The sequence below is a fragment of the Tetrapisispora phaffii genome, chromosome 7 (assembly GCF_000236905.1).
Source record: "Tetrapisispora phaffii CBS 4417 chromosome 7, complete genome".
Taxonomy (NCBI): domain Eukaryota; kingdom Fungi; phylum Ascomycota; class Saccharomycetes; order Saccharomycetales; family Saccharomycetaceae; genus Tetrapisispora; species Tetrapisispora phaffii.
The window spans coordinates 166,748-192,254 of NC_016526.1; the positions used below are offsets into that span (position 1 = coordinate 166,748).

The window sequence follows — 25,507 nt, forward strand, 5'->3', positions numbered from 1 at the left end:
TATATGAAATTTGATCATAGAAAATCTAATATCATCGCAATAATTACAATCATTGTATATTTAAGATGAGCATAAAAGTATTTTAAGTATAATTGACATTTTACGTATTGTGTTCATAGTCGTACTAGGTATTTTATGAGTGTGTATATTTATGTGAAGAAGAGAGTTTAGGATCATATGCGTGACAATGGTCGAAACTAAGAAACATGTTAAATTTTTACAAAGGCACCTTCTGTTGTTACCTCCAAAAGCTCAATCGCAGGACCCTAATAAGCTGGGAATAGTATATTATGCAATTGCTGGTTTAGCGTTACTAGATGAGAGTGCTTTATCTGCATACACTAAAAATAAAGACTGGATTTATAAACATTATAAAGAATTTGATCCTCCATCGAATTCCAAAAGAATAGCAGGTTTTATTGGCAGTCAACTTTTGTCACTTGATGGACAAGTAACCATTAATCTATCAAACACGTTATTTGCGCTAATTATCTTAAATATCATTGATGATTGTGATGGTAGAAGCAAAAATATAAATTATGAACATATTCGGAATTTTGTCTCTCAATGTCAAGTACCCAATGGTCAATTTGTGTCTTCTCTTGATTCCTTCACTGGTTTACCATCTAGAGTTGATTCAACAGACTTGAGGTACTGTTATATTGCAGTTGCTATATTGTATTTCACTGGTTGTAGAACTAGAGCAAACTTTGATAAGCATATTCATGTCGAATCACTGCTCGCTTTTGTAAAATCTCAAGAATGCATGAACGGTGGGTATGGAGAGTATTTAGAAGCCCATGCAGGGTACACTTCGTGTGCTTTATCTTTATTGAAACTGCTTGGTTGTGAAGCAGAACTTACAGAATCATTCAGATGGCATACAATTACATGGCTACTGGACAGACAAGTTTCTAATACGGGATGCATGTCTTTACAAGAAGACAATCAGAACTATGAACAGGATGACCACGGTGGATTCCAAGGAAGAGAGAATAAATTTGCGGATACATGTTACGTATTCTGGTGTTTAAATTCGCTTAAGATTCTATCACCAGATAATTGGAAATCTCTTTGTGAAATCAATATAGCAAAAGAATTTTTAATGGATAAAACACAAGATAAATTACTGGGAGGCTTTAGTAAAACTGACGTTGATGATCCAGATATCTACCATACCTACTTGGGGTTAGCATCGTTGGGTCTATTAGATGGTTCATTGAACGGAGAACTGTGCATCCCAACAAAATATCAACCTCGATAGTTCTCTTGATTTTAACAAAGGTGAGGCAGAACATAAAATCTTCAATATGACTTCAAATGACAGAAGTATTAGTTCAATCATACCTGCTCAAGTGCTCTTGTCGTCAAAGTTGAAGCTAGAGGAGATAGGCTAATAAACAGAATGTCTTATTATGTGGCGCTACCACTCCTCGCATTGGACTGATACCAACGGTCCTGAAATTGGAAATGATATTTAAAGGATCAACTGTTATTAAATGAACAATTTATATAGGAATGTAAATATAGAAAGTAAACATAATATTGAGCTTGAATTAAACAATAGTTTAAGTAGACCATAGAACTAGCATACTACTTTTACATTGGTGATTTTTTCAAAGAAATGGTTGAATCAAGTGAGGTACACAGAGATGAGCTGTTGCAATCGTCCGTGAGCTTTTTGAAGGACCCTTCGATAATAAATGCTCCTCTGTCGAAGAAGATTGAATTTTTGAAATCAAAAGGTTTAGATGATAAGGAGTTAGAGTTAGTACTCGAATTGGCCAAAAAAAAGGACGAGCCTTCTATTTCGTCCTTTTCTGCTAACAACAGACAGAATAATCGTGATTTGAGCTACCAAAATGACATGTATGATATATTACCTCCACCGCTTCCAACAAGGGACTGGAGAGACTATTTCATTATGACAACTGCAAGTGCTGGAATTATTTACGGTGTATATGAGTTGACTAAAAGGTATGTTCTTCCGAATATATTACCTGAATCTCAAACAAAGCTCGAACAAGATAAGCTTGAAATACAGAAACAGATGAATAAAGTTGACAAACTTCTTGCAAACATCGAAACAGATATGGTAGAGAAAAAGCAAAAGGAAGAAGAACGGTTTAACATACTGGATAATACTATTCAGCAATTTCAAAACACATTAGATGACTCTGCAAGAACTCGTCAACGTTTAGAGGATGACTTATCTAACATCAAGTCAGAGATAGATATGATCAAGAACTCTGTATCCAATTTCATAAACAAATTTGAAGGAGAACAGAACATGGATGACATTTTAAGGGAAATTGAATCTTTGAAGCAGCTAATTAGAAGTTCAAATGGTAACAAGACACTCGCGGAAACTACTGGTTCTAAATACTCTAGTCCAAATGCTCCTGTACCGGGTATTGATGAAATTCCATCTACGTCTGAACTACTAGCCAGGATGAACATAAAATCAACTTTGAATTCGAATTCGCAAATTGAAAAAGCATCGCAAATTGAAAACACAGAAAGCCAGATACCAAGTTGGCAAAAACATATGGTAAATGAAGTAGATGTTTCCAATTTAGAAAGCACTTCATTCGCATTAGAGCAAGATGAAGATCTAACAATGTCAATGCCACAAGGTCAAGACGACCAATATTAAATATTGTCCGGAAAAGTTCAATCTCTTAATGTATATAGCCAGTGGTAGTAAAGCTCGATGAATAAACGTAAGTTAAAACTGTTTGCAAAGGTGACTTGATTAATCCCAAAGGATCAGAACTATTGACATTGAACTGTTAACTTTAATATTATTATGATATCATTATTAACGACAAAAACCTCTTAGTAAAAACGTTAACTATGTGTTTTTGGAAATTTAATGGAGACTGTATATAAAACCTATGTGTAATGATATAAATAACTAATGAAATAACATCAATTATTACTCTGTTGAGGGAACCATTGTATCCAATTGTAAGGTACGAGTATATGTCATAATTGGTAGTTTAGGCACCAATTTTTTTACTAAAGGTTAAATTGAAAACGGCATAATATCGACGGATCGAGAATGCAATCAGATTCACTTTACAAACTGGCTATCAACTGTGCAGAAAGACATATATCTGCTGTTGATTTCGTCAATCTATATAAGGAGTTTTATAATGAACAATATGGTTCTCAGATTGAAAATGAGGAGAATCCAGAAAAGAGCAGTACTAAAGCACTAGAGACTGCTGAAGTCATTACCACTAATATAGTCAAGTTATTAAATGGAGGCAATCATTTAGTGTTGGTTGATTATGTTGTTCAAATTTTATTTGTCAATTACAATCCAGAACTTGTTAAATCTACTATGTCCAAAATATATTCTGTTAATGATGAAAAGATGTTGGTTCATTTTTACTCAAAATCATCATCTTTTTTTGCAAAATTGTCAGATTCATTGATTATTGAAAGATTGGTTAAAGATCTTAAAAATTGTATAATTCCAAATATTTTATCTATGGAAGTGAATATCATGACAAATGCACTAGTTGTTAGTGTTGCAAAATTTCTACAAGTAATTTTGAGGTTTCTAAGTAGTCCAATTGTTATTGATTCAGCCATTGATAGAAATAATATAAGTTCGTTTTTGAAAAAGTTATCCCAGTCCAATAAATTATTGCATAAAAAGGTGTCACAAACTATGGATTGTAAAATTATATTCAAGGACACTAAACCTGTGTTTCAAAATCCTGCAACAACTCCATATTCTACTTCACCAAGCATCACTTCACCACATTTTATGCAAAGTCCGATCAATTATAGTAAACAGAGTTTATTGATGGAAAATAATGTTAATAAATATAAGGACTCTAAACTCTTACGCTATTACAAAAATCTTTGGTTAAACAATAAGATACATAAATGGAAAATAATGAGTCCGGATTGCTTGACAAATTATGCTTCAATATGTACAGAATTGTTTGTAGATGGTCCATCATCTTCAACTTTAACTGATGAAGTACTAATTGATCTTATAGAAACCTCATTCATTTCATTTGCACAATTTGTTAGTAATAAACAATATCACCAATCTAATGCATATTTAACTCTTTTAGAAAGAAAATGGGTTATTTATATTTCGAAACAATTACCGTTATTAATTATTGAAAATTCATCAGGAAACAAAAACATAATTGATATAGCGATGAACAAAATTGATGACAAAGTTACTAAAGCTATCAAATCATATTATTTAGATAAAAATGATCAAAAAAATAGAAATGAAGACTTATTTGATGACTCACCTTCCTCTACCTTAGATATCAGACATGAATTTATAAAATCACTTATTGCATTAAAATTTCAAGATTCAAATGCAGTGAATAAGTATTTATCGGAAGATCAAAGTTTGGATGTGGATAGTCTTCCTGTAAATGATAATTTGACGATTACCAATGCTCAAGAACAACTTGAAACTATTGTAAATATATATGACTTTATTATTAACTCTTTGGATGTTGTAAGTCCGGATGCATTTGGTGACGGTATTAATGATTCAAATAATCCATTAAGACAATTGCTTTTAAATTTTGATACAATTGCTCCGACAAAACAAAGAGAACTATCAAATAGTATTTGCGAGATAATAAATGAATCAGTAGAAACAATGAATTTTATGAGGCTTGCTACATTATCATCGTTATTGTCGATGAACTATTGTCACAGTCTTACATCCCTTCTTTCTTATGTGGAACCAGGAACTCTATTGAAACCATTGGTTACATTCATCGATATCAAATGGGATTCATTTACGAAAAATGTGGACATGAATTCAAACGAATCAGAAAATGCAATAAGTCGTATGGCATTTAATTGGGTATCATTGTTTATAGTTACGATTGGAAAAATGTATCATTTGAATATAGAAGACTATATTTCATTAACCCCTGAAAACAAAAGGAGCCATGCTTATTCCATACAGCTTTTGTCTGAAATAGTCAATATAAATGATGATTTTACCTTTGAATCCGATCTAGGCAAATCAGTAAGTAAACAAAATGCTGATTTAGAAGTTCAAAAATGGTTTCAAGCATTGTTTGTTAATGGTGCTCTCTCAGATAATATGACCCAAAACATTGATCCTAAAGAAATTATAAATCTGATACCATTCATGTTCAAACAGGTAATCTTAGGTGTTGAATCTGAAATTATTGATGATATCTCGAAAGTAATCGATGGTTTTGCTTTTTTCTTGCATCCAGCTTTGATAGTTGGTATGATAAAGATTGTATTTTGGTTAGGCAACTATCTAGAAACTCTGAAAGAGAACTCTGTCCCAGAAGTTATATTAGAAAACGTATTGAAATTACTTAATTGTATTATTTCCCCGGATTCATTAAATGTTGACTCGATGTTATTCCATACAGTTCTGCTGAGATTAAATTCTGTGAAATTAATAAAATCCTCACGTAATTTTAAAGTACAATCTCAGTCAAATTATGGGATATATTCATCTGAATCTCAAAGTCCCCCTGTTGTGGAAAGTTTAATTCTTAAATTAACTTATGTTTTAAATATTTCTCCATTTTATGATATTGATTCCAAAATAACAAGCACTGAAAGTCAATATTCTCAGAAGCAACCTGCATTTGGTAAGTTTTTACTAACTAATGAACAACCACTGAATAAAATAATTTCAAACCAAATTAACTCTTTCTGGAGTTTACACAGTAGCACATACTACAATATTGATTATTTGAATATTTTGATAGAGTTAGTGTCGCCAAAGAAGTTTTTGGAAGATGTTCTTCATACTCTAGGTAATAAATTGACCAATTATGGTGCACCTGGTTCAAGAAAAAAGGATATGAATGATGGTTGGGAACAAGTCTATGATTATGTTTTCTATTTCATGGTTCTGTATGATATATCTTCCAGAAGGGAGGCATCAGAAATGATTAATTGGCTTGAGAACAATGGAAAGGAAAATGTTACTGAAATTGAACAAAAAGTTGAAACGGTACCTGACACAGTCATGAAATTTCAAACTTCTCAAGATGATGACTTTGATGTTTTATTTGGAGAAAATGAACAGAGTGTACAAAGTCAAGATGATATGAATGGAGTTGAGCAAGATATTGGAAACACTTTGCCAGTAGATTATACTGTTATGGAGAGCAAAGTTCCTGTTCTAAAACACCATAAATTTGGTAGAGTTTTAAAAGATAAAAAGCTAGCATATGATGAAGCTCTGAAACGCAAGGAGATAACACCGGAACAACACGAAGTGGCATGTCATTACTATAATAAATATTTAAGTGTTGTGAAGTCAAGTATATTTTAATAACTTATTAATATGATCTATAATTAGAATTAAATATTATTTCTTACAAAATATTTTTATTAAATGTCTATATTTAAATGAAAAAAACAATTCATATAAATTATTTGTAACTAATTAATATGTAAAGGTTCACTTGTAGCCTCTATAGTTTTGACAGTGTTCTCTTTCGTTTTACCTTCCATAACAACTTGTTGCACATGCTCTTTTTGTTTTGCCCTGTCTCTCATTCTCTCTTCAATTGTATCACGAACTAGTAATCTATAAACAGTCACTTGTCTGGTCTGACCCAACCTATGAGCTCTATCCATAGCTTGAGAATCAATAGTTGGATTCCAATCTGAATCGTAAAAGATAACCGTATCAGCTGCTGTCAAATTGATACCTAAACCACCAGCTCTAGTACTTAGCAAGAATATAAAAATCTCAGGCCTAGTTTGCCAATCGTGTACTAAGTCACGACGATCCTCTAATTTAGATGAACCATCCAAACGAATATGGTTGTACTGGCGGTATATTAAATATTCCTCCATTAAATCCATCATTTTTGTCATTTGAAAATATATTAATACACGGTGATCCCCCTTCTTTAAATTCACCAATAGTTCATCTAATTTCTTTAATTTAGCAGATTCTGTAATAAATCTGTCCATGGAAGGCATTGAAATATATGAAGAGAATTTTTTATTCAAAGGTTCAGGATATAAACCCGTCACTGGGAATTCTTCAATTGGAATTTTATTCTCTGTTAACATACGATATTGAGTAATAGGAGGAATATCAGCAAAAGCTTGTGAAAATACTGGGTCAAATAATTCTCGTTTTTGCTTCGCAGCAGCATTGTTACTACCTAATACTTGGATTAAAACTGGGGTAGCAGAGGCATTCGGACGATAACCACGCTGCATAGAGTTAAAATAATTCTCCTCGTATACTTTTTCTTGAATATTCATCAAAGCATCAAGAACACCCCCTGTGGTAGTTCTCTTTAGACAATCTAGTTGTCTCGATTTGTCAATTATCCTTAAGCTCTGTTCAAACTTATTTTCTAAATAGTTACCTTCTGAATCGTTGTAAACAGATAATTTCTCTAAAAATTCATTTGGATCTAAATTTGATAATATGGCATTATTTATGATGTTTTTGTAAACGATACGCTGAATATCATTAGTTGTAATTCCCAACAATCTTGATAAATATTGGCATAATTCGCTATTAATAGCGTTATTGAATATATTCATCGTATAATTTAACAATTTATTCCTAACATCCAAATCATTATTGTAACTCGCAACAATAAGTTCATCATAAATCAATCTTGGTAGATAGAAATTTATTGGATTTTTAGTAGAATACATTACATCTACCACATCTCCGATCTTTGATAATGAACTAGTTTTACCAAAAATTGAAAATGAAAAAGGAGAGTCGATATCGTATCTTTCAAATAAATCTGGGTGATTACAGACTTTTCTGAACTGCATGACAGCATTAATCATATTTTGGTCTGAACCCGATTCTTCTGCACCAGCTGCATTTTCTATGGCATTATATGATGAAGACATTTGAGATTTCAAAATTTGGTATAACTTAGCTTGTCTTTGGGTTAAGTCACACATAACATCGATTTCAATCTTCTCACCTAATTCTGATTGCACATTTTTCTTTACACGTCTTAACATAAATGGCTTTAAAATCATATGTAAACGACGTAATTGCTGTTGGTTTAACTGAGTATTAGCTTCTGCATGTGACTCGATATCTTTTGAAAACCAATCATTGAATTCATCATGAGAATCAAATAAAGATGGCATAATGAAATGTAACAATGCCCACAATTCTTGCATATTATTTTGGATAGGTGTACCAGTTAATAATAATCTGTTACGACAATAGAAATTTAACAAATTTTTCCAACGGGAAGATTGTGAGGATTTAATGGCTTGAGCTTCATCAAGGATCATATATTGCCATTTCATTTTCTGAATATAAATTGAATCAGAGACGACCATTTGATATGATGTGATCATGACATGAAATGGTGAGTCCTTCGTGTATCTTAAATTTTTTCTATCCCAAAAACGTCTTAAAATTTTACGATCATTAGAATTACCCCAATAAGGTAAGATTTTAAATTGTGGTACAAATTTGGATATTTCATTTACCCAATTATGCAGAGTGGATGCTGGTGTTACAACTAGGAATGGACCCCAAATATTATGCTTTTCAGCCAAATGTGCCAGCACCGATATAGATTGAACAGTTTTACCTAAACCCATTTCATCAGCTAGTATACCATTAATACCCTGGTCATATAAGTTAGCTAACCAATTCAAACCCTTCAATTGATATTCCTTCAATGTGCAAGCTAATAGGTCTGGTTGCTCAATTGTTATATCACCCAATGAAGTTGGATTTTGAAAATTCAATTCTTCACCATTAGAAGTCTCGTTATCGAACTGTTTCGTTTTTTCTCTTGTTTTCTGTAAAACGTTTGATGCATTTTGAGCTGCTTTCAATCTTAACTGTTCATCATCCTCATTATCGAAGTCGATTGTTCTAAAATCATTTTGACCGGCTTCTGTAGAATCTAGATCGATACTGGAATTTTTCCCTGTTCCATTAAATCTATCATCTTTCATATTACCTTCTAGTTCATCTGTTTTAATCTTTGATCCAATGAAGTGTGAATACAACTCTGTTTGTGTTAACAAGAAATTTAATTTTTTGGCCTGTCTCTTATTTTCTCTTACTTCTTCCTCTTTTCTTGCATTTTCAATAGCAACCTTTTCAGCTTTCTTCTTTAAATCTCTTTCTTCTCTCTCATTCTTTTTCCAGAAACTTGACATTTCTCTAATACCTCTTCTTGCTTTAGTTTGTAGATCCTTCACCTGTTTGAAGTTTCTTTGCTGCCATTTTTTAGCTTCTCTAGCGCAAAGAGATGAAGTCTTTTTAATATTAGTCGATCTGGATGACTGTAGTTGAATGACAAGTCTGGAAAGTTTGGATGAATCCTTACGTGCCAAATCTTTCCAAATGGTGAATAATGTATTATCGTAATGTCTTTTAATGGATTTGGCTTCTTTTATTGTCATATCCATTCCGTAAGTATGCAAACCGTGTTTATTCACAAGTACGTTATTTTTTGTAGCGGTGTCTTCATTATCATCACTTTCATTACTGTCATTTGGGTTTAGTTTTCTCTTTTTATTAGCTTGTTCGTGGGTTTCCTTAGCTTCCAGTTCCTTCAATTTCTCCTTTTCTTCTTGTTCCTTTTGTTTTAATTCCAATTCCTTTAATCTTTTTGCTTCGTTGATTAATCTTTTCAATTTTTTTACATGGTATTGTTTTAATGTAATTTTTAACACCAATTTAGGAGTTTTCTTGGAAGTTTTTGCTGATGTGTTAGAGACGTAGTCTATGATAGATGCATTTGTGAATCTTCTCTTTCTTACTTTATTTATTTTGCTTCTATTGCACATTTTTATTAGCTCTTTGACTATTTTGGACGCATCACTGTGTATTGTGACTAATTTACCAGCGGTGCCTTTTGGTGCTGAAGAGCCTTCTCTATCTTCCTCAAACTCGTCGTCCTCCTCGTCTTCCTCGTCCTCCTCGTCTGCGATACCGTCCTCATTCTCTAGATCTTCCTCCTTTTCTTGATCTTCATCAGCAGAATTGTTTTCCATATCTAGAATACCTGAGACTTCAGTATCTTTTTCGTTAACATTATTTTCGACATCATCAATTGTTAAATCGTTGACGAGATCATTTGCATCACTTTCAGTTCTTGTTCTCTTATTACTTTTCGATGCTACTAGTGAATTTTTACCATTTGTAATTTTCTCATTCTTAGCAGTTTTTTTCGATTGTTGTTTATCCTCTAGTAGATGTGATGCATTTGTTGCAGCTGCTACTAAATATTTGTTATAATTTTTCCACTCATTTTTAATAAATTTCATTTCTTTTAATAAATTATTCATATTTTCTTCATTTGAATTCCAATCCTTTGATTGTAATTGCCATTCCATTATCAACTCGAATTCTTGCAAATTTAAAAAGTTCCAATTTTGTGAATTCATCTCAACATCATCTAACTTATTTAGCTTCTTGAAATTTTTGTTTAATTTATTTAAAAACCTCGATTTTTTATCATAACTCTCATTATCTATAGGTTGAATATTTGTAATAACTTGTTGGTCAGTCTTGGCATCGTCAGAGTTGATGATATTTTCTATTTTAGCGTTTCTATTTGGTCTGGATACAATAGTACCGTCATCATCGTTCAACAAAGCAGCTAATGACATTATATATGAACTATCTTAAAGTATATAGTGTATCGACCTACGTATATATGCTTAACCTTTATTTTTAAGTGAACTAGCTATATACACACACAAGTATATATAAAAAATATATACTCAAGAACCAAGCAATACTATATAGTTATATATATAACTAATTAAACATATACACTTACGAATATACTACATATATAACATTTTGAAAGGAAAGGAAATAAATTACAAATTTTGAATTACAATTTACATTAATGTACTTATTATTAAGATATTTTTGTTCATCCAGTCCAGTCCAATCATTAGCAAACCGTTAACAATAATATGTAGTTTTTTCTTTTGTCTTTGTTGAAAACATATGAAATATTTCCAAATTACAATATTAGAGTCTTCAAAAATGAATACATTTTTGTTCTTGCAGTTGTTAATAAAATTTCAAGATTTCAAAGTTAATGCAACCTTCCTATAACCATTGCAAACTGTTTAATTAAAAGAACTCAAAGAGAAAATGAAAAATCAAGAAAAAACTTTTTGAAAGAAATGAAGAGGAAAAAAAAAGTTTTGGGAAAAACAATAGTTAACAAACAAACATACAAACATACAGACACACACGTTACAAGAAAAGGAATTAAGAACGAACGTATCATTTTGTTATAAAGCTCAATGTGAACTAAATTGAAATCGACTAAAAGTTTTTAACGGAAACCATTACAATACATGATGTTCTCACTATTTCAAAATATCTTGATAGTCTATATGTAGTGTTTACGTGAATATATTTATAGAACCGTTTGTGTACGTTGGCAGTTGGACATAGTACTGATTGGGACATGTTTAAGAAGAGAATGTATATTTGTGTATGTATGTAACACATTTTAATGAGTTTGTGTACAATCGATTGATGAATATTAAGTCTTGCATAAGAGAAGAGTTGGGGTGGGGGGCAGATGGATAGTATGGCATAACAGACCCCAGAGTTTCGTATAGTAGATTATGCAAAGAGTGTATATAAGTAATATGTAACCTTTTTAAAAGGCTGACCCCATGGTCCTTGCATCGAGAACGTATCATATAAGAGACGTCTACAGAAACAGATCGGTGGCTACATTGATCGGCATATGTGATCTGTAACTTGAAGTCCCCAAATGACCAGTTCGAGCAGAACAAATCACACAATCTGAACCCCATGATACAACTTGCATACACTTAGTCTTTAATATGCATATATTCTTCATCCAATGTTTCATTGCTCATGTCTTTTGCTTGATGGCGAAGTGGAAGAGTCCAGTCCACATACAATATATCCATTGTGTGTTATGTGTGTGAACCCGAACCCTAGCCCGAACCCTAGCCACGTTGGTCATGTGATCATGTAGCCCTAACACTCACACAAGAAAAAGAGAGATAGACAACACCCTCACCGAACCCTAATAAGAATACCCACCTCCAACCCCTAAATAGTCGATTTTGAACCCAAAAATGGCACAAATCTTTGACGAGCGCTGCCCCGGTATCTCATTGGCAGCGTGGCGGTCCCTTAAAAAATGACTTTGTTTTTTATCCGTTATGGCGCTAACAAACTCTCGATACTGCATGTCGCCGCGTAAACCCAGCCATTTGAAATTTTTCGGTTCTTGCCCGCTGTTTCTCCTGTCTTACGGTTAATAAGCTGCATACTCAATGAGTGAATCGGGTGATCACTTTTGGAATTTTCGAATTTTCCAAGAGTTTGAAAACCTTGGTACGGAGATTTCTGTGCGCCTGGCCTGGATAGCATTTCCGGATAGGGTCTTGGTATGTTCTTTCTTCCGCTGTTTCAGTGGCAGATTTCTTTTTCCTAGGTTTCGGAACAGTTTCGAAAGACCAAAATTAATGATTTTGCCGAATTAGGAAGTTGGCATTGCGATGCCAATTAAAATATATAGCAACTATGATTAGAATATGTCAGTTTCCTTATACTTTTATATGGTTTTCTTCATATATATATAGGTAGATTGATCACCTGCAAACGTAACTCAATGGTAACTTTTCTATTTTACCAATTTTCAGAGTTTTTTCTATGTTGCCTGAGATGTTCGAGGCTGTCGCTCACTCGGGTCCCTAAGAGAGTTAACAGCAAGTACAACAAAACACGATTGAGAAACTATATACATAATAATGTCCGTTGCGTTTATGGTGAAGGCCAGGTATGGCTGGTCAGGTCAAGCTAAAGGCGATTTGGGCTTCTTGGAAGGAGATATAATGAACGTGACAAAAACTACAGGGGATTGGTACTATGGATTTCTTCTGAGAAACAAAAAAAGTAAAGGTTATTTCCCAAAAAACTTTGTCATTGAACTCAATGGCAAAACCAAACCGTCTGTGGAGGCAATTACCGCAGATGCTAAGCTCCCGAATATACCATCAAGATCAAAATATGAAGCTTCACAATCCTCGCCAAATTTACCGTCTTTGATTAAATCAAATGGTTCTTCAAACTTATATTCTCAATCCTCGACACCAAATAACAATTCCAGCTACAGGAAACAAAGTTCAAGTGGATATAATAATAAAGCAAAATATCAAGCCTTGCGGAATTTACCAAATAAGGAGACTTTCCCAGCGTTACCACAGATTCCTGTAAGTAAGAGTAACTCCGATTCACGTTATAAATTAATGAAATCACATTCAGAAAATGATATCCCAGTAAGAGATTATAATTACTACAAAGATAATTCAAATTTTTACGATGGGTACATGCCAAGCAACATAAGATCCTCATGTACCTCAAGCTTTGTGACAGATGATAGTTCTAATACTAATTTATTCTCGAATTCAAAATATTTGGATAGTTCTTTGGTCTCGAGTGAAAACAGTTTTGCATTGATGTCTGATTTTAGTGCCACGTCAGCAGGAAGTTTTATGAGACATAAGTACGCACAATCATTCGAGGCTTCTTCTCTTGATAAATCTGAAGTAGATGTTAATAACGATTCATTCAGTGGTAAAGCAGGAGGATTTTTGAATAAAATTTTCTTAAGGAATGGTAATGGTAGTGTTGATTCCCCAAAACTACCAGATTTGACGAATATGAGCATTAATAATGAAAATGACAACGATGCAAAAGATTGGTTGGTGGTCAATAAGCATTTAAACAGATCAAAGACTTTAACAAAATATGAAAAACATCCAAGGTACATGAGAGCATTAGAAGAGCACAGAGATATTGTTCTACATCCGCAAGATTACATATATAATGGCTTAAACACTAATGAAGTTGTTTATGATAGCAACGATAGATGTTTTAAAGGCAGCATAGATATTGAATTGAAAAATATCAATATGCAATACCTTGACAAAATGACTAGACAACGATGTGATAAATCAAGTATTCCTCCAAATGTTAGGCTTGATATGTGGTGTAAAACAACATTTTCAGCCAGATATCAAACAACACTAGAAAAATTAAGAGGTATATATATATTCTGTACAGAGATGTTTGAGTTAATCGATGATCACGGAGCCACAGATTTTAATAGAGAACCAGTAAATATCGATACATTGTTGACTGGGAAATATTGTACTCCATATCAATTAACTTGGTTATTTAAGAAGTTAGCAAATTGTCTAGGTATTAGAACAGAAGTTGTCTTAGGCTTTTTGAAAACTCCTATGTCAAATAATTCGGAATTTAAATATAATCATTGCTGGTTGAGAATTTTAGTAAATAAGGAATGGAGATTCATTGATGTTATTTTAGGTAATATCACAAATCCTATCCATGAATTTGTTAACAAGAAAAAAACGACAAGGGCTGATAACTTTTATTTCCTAACCGAGCCATTAAATTTAATCTACACACATATTCCAGCAAGGGACTACGAGCAGCATATTGTTCCAAGTGTTGATCAATTATCAGCCTTATACCTACCATTAGTTTTTCCTTCGTTTTTCAAGAATGATATTAAGTTATACAAATTTAGCACTGCTTTGTCTTTCTTGGAGGATTCTGAAATATATGAGTGTTCTCTAGAAATTCCTAGTGATATTGAACTTTATGCTACCGTGGTAACTCCTGGTGAAAACAGTTCAAACAAGAGTTATGTCTTGTCCCAAGTAAGAAAGTTGAAACCCGAAAGTAACCGTAAAATTGCCGTCATTAAAGCAGTACTACCTCCAGGAGCAAAAGCTGGTGATATTTACGTTCACTCGGGTTTAAAGAGTTCTCGAATTTCAAATCAAAATGCTCATCAATTATCACTGATTATCCCTTTATCTCATAAAGGTGCCAGTATGGATTACGAATTTGTTAAGCTGACAGGAAATGAAAATATTAAGAAAATAGATCAATATATTGTGGAGCCACAGAATAAGTTTATTTATCAAAACACAGAATATAATTTTGAAATATTTCAACACCCATATGATAATGTTATTTACAATAATAAGTCATTGAGCAAAAATGGTAAACAACCCTTAATTGTTAAATCACCATCTGGTAAAATATATGAATTGAAGAATAACGATCAAAATTCACCTTTTGGAACATGGAGAAGAAAAATAAAGGTGAAAGAAAGTGGCACATGGAGAGGATTGATGCTTTCAGATTCTAGTTCCAATTGGTTCACGTTTGCAGAGTGGACATGTCTATAAAATTTACTGTCGACTATACAATTCAAAAAATGACAGATATTGTTTGTACTCTTGAGTAAACCATTTTTCTCTCACCTTACATTATAGAATAATAAATAATTACATTTGCATAATAAAATATAATGAAACTAATAATAAATTAGATAAAATGATGACCATAGTGAAATTATTTTTGAAAATTCAGACTTTATTGAAGTTATAACTACATATATGAGTTAAAATTAAACTATAAAATTTGTTTCAGAGAAATGATTTAAGAATTTCCATTAACTTATAATTCTTCAACGATGTGACCCTTTTGGGAAACGTAGATACCATCTAAGAACTTACGGATATCCTTGTTTCTGACACGACAGATTTGTTGAATATCAGCAGCATTTTGAGAGACATCTTCAACAGAGTTACCAGATAAAACAATTTCATCCTTTTGGTTGGCAGAGAATTCGACAGCAACACCTTCTCTGACTGGGACTTGTCTGACCTTCTTGTCACCTAAGAAATTTCTAATTTCAATGAATTTCTTACCTTCATTTTCAATAACGTTGACGTTGATTGGGAAATGCGCATAAACGTATCTCATCTTGTACTTGTAACCTCTGGTGACACCAGTGATTAAGTTGTCAATCAAAGACTTGACAGTTCTTAAAGCGGCAACGTGCTTTCTCTCACCATCGTGGACGGTAACCTTGATCAAGGTGTTGTCAATCTTTTTGAAAGTAACATCAATGTGCTTTAAGTTCTTGACTAAGGTACCTCTTGGACCAGTAACCTTGACAACTCTAGCTTTGATACTAACGTTAACACCAGCTGGGATATTGATGGATTGCTCAGTTTGGATGTACTTCATTTTGATGCTGGTCTTTTAAAACAGAACAATTATGATAAGTTACGATATAAAAGAGTATAAATTATTAACTTTTAAAAACAATTCACTTATATCAAGAACAAAAAAAATACTGTCTGATACAATACATACTAAACCAAGACTATACACACTACAATAAGCGTTACTACAGTCATTAATTGTTACAATATTGGATGAGTATAGAATATAATAACGATGTTCACTACTTAGCAGTAATTCAAAAAATTTAGACCTTAACAGGTCAAATAAGATATGAGATTGTTGTTACGATTGCATGAATTTGCAGACAAGCTCATCACATCGAACATTCAAAGTCACTATCCTATCACACAGTATTGCCGAAGTTCAAACATATAGCATCAAGAAAGTTTCACGAATATTTTGAACAATATATTTGTTCAAAATTGTTTGCGCGTCATCGTAAACTATTAATTTTCACGAGAGTGAATCTACAAAACCTCTCAGCCTTTTTCTTAGATACATTTTGCGAAGATGCACAGGATCATTCGATTTAAAAAATTCAAACATTTAGAAATTGATAGTTTTTCATCTCGTTTTTGGTTTTTCTAAAATTTTTGAATATTTTTGCACCCACACATTTATGTAAAATTTTGGGATTTGTAAAACCCCCTTACCTTATTGCAAAAACAGTCACGCCAAATTAATTTAGCAGTATTTTTGAATTGAGTTTTATTACCATTAAGGAATAGTTCAATTTATATAATGTTATTACTACCGTATATATTTTACTATTTATTGTTTACTTCTGTTGATGTTGCGTATCATCGGATTTGTCTATCATTGCTTGTAATTTCCCAAATATTTTGTCTCTGTGAATCGCCACGGGATCATCTTCATCACTTTTAAAAAATATGCTTCTTTTAATAGAAGGCTCGTTTTTAGCATAGTAATCTGTATTATTTCCTTCATAATCATACTCATTATCCTGATAACCGTATTCATAATCCGCTTCATTGTCAGCGTAATCATCATCTTCTTCTTCTTCATTAATTTTATCTAAATCTATAAAATTGCTTGTATTTATAGAGTTTAAGATATCTGCACTTGCACCAAACTTGTCAAACAAATCTGAGAAATCATCTTTCATGACATTGATAACCTCATTAGCATCATCATATCCATATTGCTCTTCAGGATCAAAGTCCTGTTTTCTATATTCATTCAGATATTTTATTTCACTTTCTATCTCTTTGTAATCTACATCACTACCGAAAAGTATTGATCTATCATCATCCTCATCCTCTGGATAATCATTTCTATAGAAATTTTCACTATTTGAGTCATCATCTATAGGAAATTGATCTTCCGTGTCAGATTTTTCATCGTTAATAAGTTCAACATCAATGTTGACAATCTTTACATGACCTAATTTTGTATCGGGAGGTATTTCCTTTTCATTTAACGGTTCTAAATGGTATATATCATATACATAATCTTGACTTGGTAAACTTAGTACTGTAGCAGACTCGCCCTTAAAATGTTTCCTACTAGGTTTTTTCTTTCTAGTTTCTCCGTTTGATTGATCCGTATTTAACGCTAAGTAATCATTTAGCATTTTAGAAATCTCATTTGGTAATGTATTCGGAAGCGTGTTCTCATTCTTTAGATTATTTGGATCGTTTACCTGTTCATTTGCTTCGGAATGACGACGTTTTTTATTGTGCGTTTCTAAAATAAAGTGCCTCTGATCATCATGATTACTCAATTTTAAAAGAGGTGTATCATCATTATTATCTTCAAACTTATTGAGTATAACTGTAGCAGTATTTTTATAGATAAATTTCCCTGTCTTAGATCTTTTATTCTCATCAATCAGTAATGCACCTACAGGCTCTTCATCTCTTCTACGTTTCACTCTGATAAATTCAGGATTTGAAGTCATTATTGATTGAGAATTTGTGAATACTAAAACTATGAATTCACTTTCTGGTGCTTTTAGTTTTAAAAACAATAAATACTTGTTTGTTATAGATATTAGTTAAATAATTATGGTGGCCATAATAATGATAATATGTTTCTAATATTGATTATTGCAATTTTTTATGTCCACATTACCCGAAGATAGTAAGTGACACAAATAACTTTTCAGGATTAATTAATTCGTGACACTAGTGTAGCTTGGGATCAACATAATTGAATTATTCATATTAAATAATGATACTTAAGTTATTATTATTGACTATTCGTTTTGTCTTATTTTATAAATTAATTTTAGGTCTAAGTCTTGCTCAGTAGAATGCTTCTCCCATTACCTAAATATAAATTTGTTGCAAAACTCAATAAGAATGGCAAAAATATTACCGGAGAAGAGTTCAAATAATGTTGCCGTTGTTACTGGTGGTAGTGGTGGGCTTGGGTTTCAGTTGGCACTATCATTGGCTAGCTATTATGTTACGGTAATTTGTTTAGACATGTTTATCCCAGTTATCCAAAATTATGAAAATATCAATTTTTACAAATGTGACATTAGTAATTTTGAAGAGGTCAAAAAGATGAAACAGTGTATTAATCAGAGGTATGGAACAGTAAATATTTTAGTAAACAATGCAGGTATTACAGAAATAAGTGAATTAGTTAATGTTCCTGAATTACGTATACACACTGTTTTACAAGTTAATTTAATTGGGCCATGTATTACGACGCAAATATTTTTGAACGATATTCTTCAATCAAAGAAAGGTGCAATAATAAATATATCTTCAGTACTCGGAATAATTACACCGGCGAGATTGACTTCCTATGGGGCTTCAAAATCTGGTTTGATATGTTTCCACAGATGCCTTGAAAGGAATTTACGAGCCAATTTAGAGCTTCAAAGATCAAAAAATAAAATTAAAATGATACTTGTATGTCCTGGAAAAATTCAAACAGAACTTTTTATTAATGTAAAGACACCATCTTCACTCATTGCCCCGGATATTGATCCTAAAAAACTAGCTAACCAGGTTGTTAAGACTCTATTCGAGTCTCCGTTACCTTTTGTTACTATTATGATGCCATATTACTCTAATTTAATTCCAACAATAATGAAACTTAATACCAGTTATATACATATATTAAAATATTTAAGTGGAATGAATGCTGCTACAAAAAACCAAAAGTAACTAAAGAATAGACATTTTATTGGCTGTGCTAATTGTAAAATATATATTAAATGATATATATATGAATAATTGCTTATCCATGTCCAAATCTAATTTAAGTAATGCAGAATTATGAGCTTTCTAACGCAGTTAAAACAGCAGCTGCATTTTCTTCTATCAATTTAAGACCTTTTTGAAGTAAAGTAGGATCGAAACCTTTAGAGTAAGAATTATTCAATGTTAAGGTTCTTATTGGGCTTCTTATTTTCCCATCCAACCATGTAACAATTATTGCATTATCACATACCTCTGACTCATTTGCATCTGGATCAACAATTAAATTATTACCAACAATAGCTAGAAGAAAAACTAATGGAGATTTTAATTTTAAGTTTACTAAGTCATAATCATCAAACATAGGTAATTCTTCAACTTTCAAATCATCGAAACTTGATATAAGTTTCGGTAGTGTAGTTGTATTTAATGCTGAAAACATAGCAAATGATATAAGTGATGCTGGATTGCAATTTGAAGAAATAACCAATATATCAATAAATATTTTAAAGCTATACCTTTCAGTCAATTGAAGACGGGAATGCTCAAACCCTGGCCCTGATTTTAAGACCTTATTTAATAAAGACATCAAAGTTTCAACCTGTGGAGAATCTGTTCTCTCTCCAGCAATATCCAAATCGACTTGGATCAATTCTTCGTCACTCAAAGTGTGATCGATGACTTTGGCCTTTACACTAACAATACACTCACTACCGTCGCCAGAAATAATTCTGGAAGAACCATTAGAACTTGGTAAAAAATCTGTAGATACTTCGATAGGTCTGAATTGATGAGGCTTCCGGCCATCTGGTCTGATGGAAGGCGAAGCTGTTAACGAATCATATAAATACGATTTTTCTGCAATTGACAATGTCATTCTTCTCTATGACAATATGTATATTTGGTGAACACAAAACTTTTTAATATTATGCACTTAAGGTGATATTAACTAATACTGGCTGCCAAATGTTAATACTCCTATATCTTTATTTTTAATGACTTATGTATCTTTCTCTCAGTCTATAAGTTCATCTAATTTGGAATATTTGATATTCTCATCGCCAGAAAAAATATTCAATTTTTTATATTTCAAATTAATATCCGTAGCAAGAGGCTTTCAATAAGGTATAAGGCCCATGAAAAATTTAATATGTATAAATATAAAAAGCATTATTGATGACAGTGCATTAAATGATGGTAATTATCATAAAAAGTTATTGATTACTTGTTTAATAAAAATAAATATTTATATTATTAACGTAATTACAAGTTATTATATAAACTATCTTGTAGTTTCTGAATTTCTTTTGTAAGTTCTACAACGAATGCATCCCTTGTTGAATCATTCTCTACAAGATGACGTTCTTCTAAAGTACTAGGAACGACCTTGGATTTAAGGAATTTAGGATGTGTCAAAAAATGCTTGAAAGCTAAATTCAATCGTCTTTTATCGTCGTCATTGTCTAGACCTATGATTAGTTCGACTTCGGAGATTCCACTAGATTTGTTGGTGGCCGTCTTTCCTGATTCAGATAAGAATTTCTTGTAATTAAGCTCGTTTAGCATCTTTTGTAGTAAAATTAATTGAGAAGTCTCTCTAATTACTGCAGACGATATATTTAAGTTTCTGTAGCACCAGCTTGAAGTTGTATCCTTGATTTGATTCGTAAAATAAGATACGAACAAACATGATTCAGCCAGTACCTTATAGCCAAACAAGCTAATCAATACTAGTATGATGGACAATAATCCGTGACTCCATATGTTATGTAACTTAATTTTAGTTTCCGGTTTCAAAGAGCCTTGTTGAATTGCCACAGATATTGGACTTTCTAACAATACTGCAAATAGTCCGTTGAAAATAAAAACTTTGGCAATTTCTGCTACAGAACATAGTTCAGCGATGAAGTTCAATGCTATGGATCCAAGAACCGGTTCTTCATCATACTTAAATAAGTGAGAACTAGAGTAAGTATTGAGTAACACTTTAATTGTACCAATCTCATTCAATGAGGATGCAATTACTTTATTAAAATCATTTGAAGGACTCAATGCCTTGATACATTTAAAAATTGATAGTAAGAAACAAAGGTCTTGAATTCTATCCGCAAAATTAAATGGTGTTTTTTTGGAGTTATTTTTAGGTGTATTAGTGATTTCAGTTAATAATTCTGCTAAAATTAAGTGAGCTCCTTTACAAAAGCATAATTCGAAAAATTCAATTATCTCATCAGACATTAATTCTACAAATGATGAGTTGTCTTTGCTAATTTGTAGTACAAGTAACAAAGAACGCAAAATTGGTCTATACATATTGTTATTGGTGGAATATGGAATATTATCCAGATATGAGATTTTACTAGATTTAAAGATGCAGACTAGATGACTGAAAATTTCCATTAATTTTTGTTCTTCTATTTTCTTCGATTGTTTCTGGATTGTAAATAAAATAAAAAATGATAATTCCAGACGCTCACAAAATATGTTAGTAAAATCAAAGTCTTCGTTAATTTCATCCAGATTGTCTTTTAGTAAGATTAACACCAAATCAATTAAATTAGGACTAATGTCAGGTTGTGATGCCCTTATATAAGACATCAACAAAGCACCCCATGCCTTGGCTGCAGCTTCTTGAGCTGAAACAAGATCAACTTCTGAAGATGCAATTAACAATCGCTCCTTAAATGAATTCCATTTAGGATTTGTACTAAACCATTTATCCATATATTCAATGTTAAAATATGAATGATGAGAAGAGTTTATTTTGAAAGCAGGAGAAGTAACAAAGTCTTTTAATTCCTTTCCGGGACAAATTTGTGTGAACCCGGTATTTATTGTATCAATTAAGGTATGGTTATAACCCTTTATCTTGAAAAATGGCTGCACAAACAAAGTAATATCTTTTTGCTTAAACATTTTGGAGATCAGTTCTTTATTATCCTTACCGGTAAATAATTGTAACGCGAATATTTCAACAATTTTCGTAACTATTTTATACTTATAAATTTGGGAATTGTAATCGGAAGGGGTAGATATTCCTTTTTGAGAAGTAACATTCGATTCATTTAAAATTTCAATCAATAAATCACTAAATTTACCATCGAATTTTTTGTCCAAACCGTAAGACCATGAATCAAGTGAGCACAATAAAGCACTTAATAAGGCGTGGCTTGTACAATCTGGCAATGATTTCAACTTTAGGGAATTTTTCTTCAAAATCTCAATGATTGAATGATTTTCAGATAGTTTCTGTTCAGAACTGGAGATGATATTTCCAGTTAAAAACAATGCAGCAAGTCCATCTTGCTTGCTTTCTGCTAGCGTTTGAATGAATTTGTACCAGTTTTCTAAAATGTTGTTACCAATTAAAGGATTATCTAAATCATAGCAAACTATGTTAAATAGAGTCTTCGAATTATTTTCACCTAGATAAGAGAGTAAGAAAGGATATGTACCTAACCATGGCGCTGCTATGAGACTATTCAATAAACATATGATATCATTTTTCATATAATATTTTGAAGTATATATTTCCAAAAGATCTTTTGAGTTCTCATATACAAGTTTTTCAAAAGTGCTTGGAGGTAAATTTAATGTGACTCTTGTGGAAATCAAAGTAATGGAGAGTTTAAATGATTCGTTTATCAACTGTGTATATTCTTTTCCGAATGCAATATTAGTTAACAGGCTTAGTTCGTCATTTTGTCCCGAAGTTAGTGTACTAATTAATGACTTTGCGGAATGAAGGTCCATGGAGTGTGAGGATAATAAGGACTCAGCTAGCGAAGACAGACATGTATTTAACATATTCTTTTCTTTGTCGTGATTTGGGGTGCCATAAAAGTTTGATAAAATAGTATTAAAAAAGGAAGCACATTGAATACCTAATTCAAATCTTTGAGGAATTTTAGTGTAATTCCAAAACTGATATCCTTCATAAATACGAACTAAATGCATTGATAATTTTTCAATGAAATCTAGCTTCGTTTTGACGACTGCATTCCCTATGTATGCAGTTGGATCATTAGCTAACAAATTTGCTAATTTCGCTATCTTTATGCTGAAATCATATTCTCCATTTGATAACTCAATGGAACCTAAAATGCTGTTAATATAGCTAGATTTTCCATATCTTTCCAATAACTCAGATTTAAAAAGATAGGACCAGACATATTGCGGGTATGGTCTAAATAATGCTAATAAGAAGTCGGTGCATGAACAAATTAGTTGATAACTACGATTTTGTAATGAAACTTCAAATATATTGAATATAACAGAGAATATATCCTTCTCCTTAACATTTACAGATAGACTACTAACTGTGTTTTGAATTTCATCAACCGACCCACTTGACTTTAAAATTCCGGTGATTAACTCAATAATGGAAATTATAGTAGATCTGCCTAGTTGATCAATTTCATATCCCTTATGAATATAAAGTTCATTCAAGGACTGAAGAATATTACCCAAAAGGGACCAACCACTATAGTTCATTTGGAATAGAACTGAATCCTGGACATTATCTGATGAATTAGATACCAAAATTTTTGCTTTTGTTGATGAAGGAATTTTCAAGAAAGTATTCTTCTTTGTATCAAATGGTAGCTGAACTAATAAATCTCTTTTCGTAATGATTAAATCAGAATTTGATGAATCATCTAGCAGATCATAGTCCAATTCTCCCAACTTGATATTAGTAGTGTAAACAGTTAATTCTTTCCAAATATAATGAGCGAAATCTGAGTTAACAGAGGATAAATTAATAAGAGGCAATAGTGCTTCAGACACGAATGGAAGTTTGGCCTTCAGTAAAAGAATTTGTTTTTCAAAGGTATCACTAGTTAAGAATTTTTCGACGTATTCTTCTGGAGTTCTAAATAGAACATACTTGAACATCTCAGATGTTTCTACTGTCATCTCAATGAAGTTTAATGAAAGAGTGATAAACGAACTAATTATCGCCGCATAGAAGTTACTGGTCGAACATGAGTTGGATAGTTTCATTATACAATAAAACACATTCTGTGCTTCTGCAATGGCTGCAAAATGAGAAATGACTGACTGTAATGACTGATCTTGGAATACAGCATCAATAAATAACTTTTCACTAATTGGATCTTCGTCATACAAATATAGTTTGGTAAACAAAATAAAAGACCACATATAAGAAATAACTGGATTTACCTTATTTTTCAGTAAAGTTTCATTTATAAATTTAAAAAGTTCCTTCTCTTGCATTATGTGTTTATTGTTGTTGATAGTGATAGTTGATATATCTAATCCTAATATCAGTAAGGTGTTGATTGTGAATAATGATTCCATTTTATCTACTATGTATTCTGGAACATTATCTGTATCAACTAATGTATCAAAAAAATCGTTTGATCTAATAAGAACATCAAACCATTTGGTTATTATATCTTTATTAAAATTTGAGTTTAATGACAACAGTACTAATAATCTCAAAATGTTTGTTATATAAATCATATCCTCCTTTTTCTTTATTCTTAATATTTCCGACAATTTTGCTTCTGAATCCAATTCCTCTGCAAATTGATAATCTCTTAAGGTCCCATACTTCTCAAATATATCATCTAATAAATTCATTAAGTCTATAAATATTTCTTCTTTCTTTACCGATATATCTGTAGAGATCTTGTTATATAAAATAGGGGTCTCACTGTTGTTCAAAATGGCATGTATGGATGTGACAATGCATAAACGTTCGGATAATACTACTTGAGCCAATTCCTGGATGCTGGTCTTCTTAATAGATTTCTCCTGATTAGCTATAACTTTCAAAACTTCATCGTAATTAAGTTTCAAAATCTTTGAAATGTCGTATGCTACTTTATTATCGTCATCAGTAATATCAATTTGTTCCTTTTGATATCTAAGTGTTACAGTTTTATCTTTTTTGGGCTCTGTTATCTTCGAATCATAAGAATCAAAAGAGGAAATTTTATCAATTAACTCTTGGTTGTCAGATAAATATTCTTCAATTAATTGCAGTTTATCCAATTCTGCAACATGGTTTGGATCTCTAATGGATTCAAGATACCCAGACAAATATGAAAATGAAAGACGCATATTTTATGGAAGACGTACAAACGGATGACTTGTTGGCTTAATATGTTGTGTCTTTATCTGTGCTATAAGAATCTCAATCTTTAGATTAATGAAAATTGAAAAGAACAGTCAGTACCTTCGTCTTGTAACACTCTTTTTCACT

General features: G+C 31.9%; 10 protein-coding genes across 10 annotated transcripts; 5 read left to right on the forward strand and 5 right to left on the reverse strand.

The window, feature by feature from the left end:
- Nucleotides 1–187: 187 nt before the first annotated feature.
- CDC43 (protein geranylgeranyltransferase type I subunit CDC43) lies at nucleotides 188–1,264 on the forward strand (the record flags this gene model as incomplete). Its single annotated transcript, XM_003686311.1, has 1 exon — nucleotides 188–1,264. One exon carries the CDS (start codon nucleotides 188–190, stop codon nucleotides 1,262–1,264), a length of 1,077 nt encoding a protein of 358 aa, XP_003686359.1.
- Nucleotides 1,265–1,624: 360 nt separating this feature from the next.
- On the forward strand, nucleotides 1,625–2,656 carry PEX14 (Pex14p; the record flags this gene model as incomplete). The annotated part of the gene is made up of 1 exon (XM_003686312.1): nucleotides 1,625–2,656. The coding sequence occupies one exon, from the start codon at nucleotides 1,625–1,627 to the stop codon at nucleotides 2,654–2,656; it is 1,032 nt and encodes a 343-aa protein (XP_003686360.1).
- Nucleotides 2,657–3,064: 408 nt separating this feature from the next.
- Nucleotides 3,065–6,325, forward strand: NUT1 (Nut1p; the record flags this gene model as incomplete). Its single annotated transcript, XM_003686313.1, has 1 exon — nucleotides 3,065–6,325. The coding sequence occupies one exon, from the start codon at nucleotides 3,065–3,067 to the stop codon at nucleotides 6,323–6,325; it is 3,261 nt and encodes a 1,086-aa protein (XP_003686361.1).
- Nucleotides 6,326–6,435: 110 nt separating this feature from the next.
- INO80 (chromatin-remodeling ATPase INO80) lies at nucleotides 6,436–10,629 on the reverse strand (the record flags this gene model as incomplete). Its single annotated transcript, XM_003686314.1, has 1 exon — nucleotides 6,436–10,629. One exon carries the CDS (start codon nucleotides 10,627–10,629, stop codon nucleotides 6,436–6,438), a length of 4,194 nt encoding a protein of 1,397 aa, XP_003686362.1.
- Nucleotides 10,630–12,777: 2,148 nt separating this feature from the next.
- CYK3 (Cyk3p) lies at nucleotides 12,778–15,252 on the forward strand (the record flags this gene model as incomplete). The annotated part of the gene is made up of 1 exon (XM_003686315.1): nucleotides 12,778–15,252. The coding sequence occupies one exon, from the start codon at nucleotides 12,778–12,780 to the stop codon at nucleotides 15,250–15,252; it is 2,475 nt and encodes an 824-aa protein (XP_003686363.1).
- Nucleotides 15,253–15,523: 271 nt separating this feature from the next.
- On the reverse strand, nucleotides 15,524–16,099 carry RPL9A (60S ribosomal protein uL6; the record flags this gene model as incomplete). Its single annotated transcript, XM_003686316.1, has 1 exon — nucleotides 15,524–16,099. The coding sequence occupies one exon, from the start codon at nucleotides 16,097–16,099 to the stop codon at nucleotides 15,524–15,526; it is 576 nt and encodes a 191-aa protein (XP_003686364.1).
- A 778-nt stretch (nucleotides 16,100–16,877) lies between these two features.
- On the reverse strand, nucleotides 16,878–18,020 carry IWR1 (Iwr1p; the record flags this gene model as incomplete). The annotated part of the gene is made up of 1 exon (XM_003686317.1): nucleotides 16,878–18,020. One exon carries the CDS (start codon nucleotides 18,018–18,020, stop codon nucleotides 16,878–16,880), a length of 1,143 nt encoding a protein of 380 aa, XP_003686365.1.
- A 403-nt stretch (nucleotides 18,021–18,423) lies between these two features.
- TPHA0G00960 (short-chain dehydrogenase/reductase) lies at nucleotides 18,424–19,242 on the forward strand (the record flags this gene model as incomplete). Its single annotated transcript, XM_003686318.1, has 1 exon — nucleotides 18,424–19,242. The coding sequence occupies one exon, from the start codon at nucleotides 18,424–18,426 to the stop codon at nucleotides 19,240–19,242; it is 819 nt and encodes a 272-aa protein (XP_003686366.1).
- Nucleotides 19,243–19,351: 109 nt separating this feature from the next.
- Nucleotides 19,352–20,152, reverse strand: RRP42 (exosome non-catalytic core subunit RRP42; the record flags this gene model as incomplete). Its single annotated transcript, XM_003686319.1, has 1 exon — nucleotides 19,352–20,152. The coding sequence occupies one exon, from the start codon at nucleotides 20,150–20,152 to the stop codon at nucleotides 19,352–19,354; it is 801 nt and encodes a 266-aa protein (XP_003686367.1).
- Nucleotides 20,153–20,538: 386 nt separating this feature from the next.
- On the reverse strand, nucleotides 20,539–25,365 carry NUP188 (Nup188p; the record flags this gene model as incomplete). The annotated part of the gene is made up of 1 exon (XM_003686320.1): nucleotides 20,539–25,365. One exon carries the CDS (start codon nucleotides 25,363–25,365, stop codon nucleotides 20,539–20,541), a length of 4,827 nt encoding a protein of 1,608 aa, XP_003686368.1.
- Nucleotides 25,366–25,507: the final 142 nt, after the last annotated feature.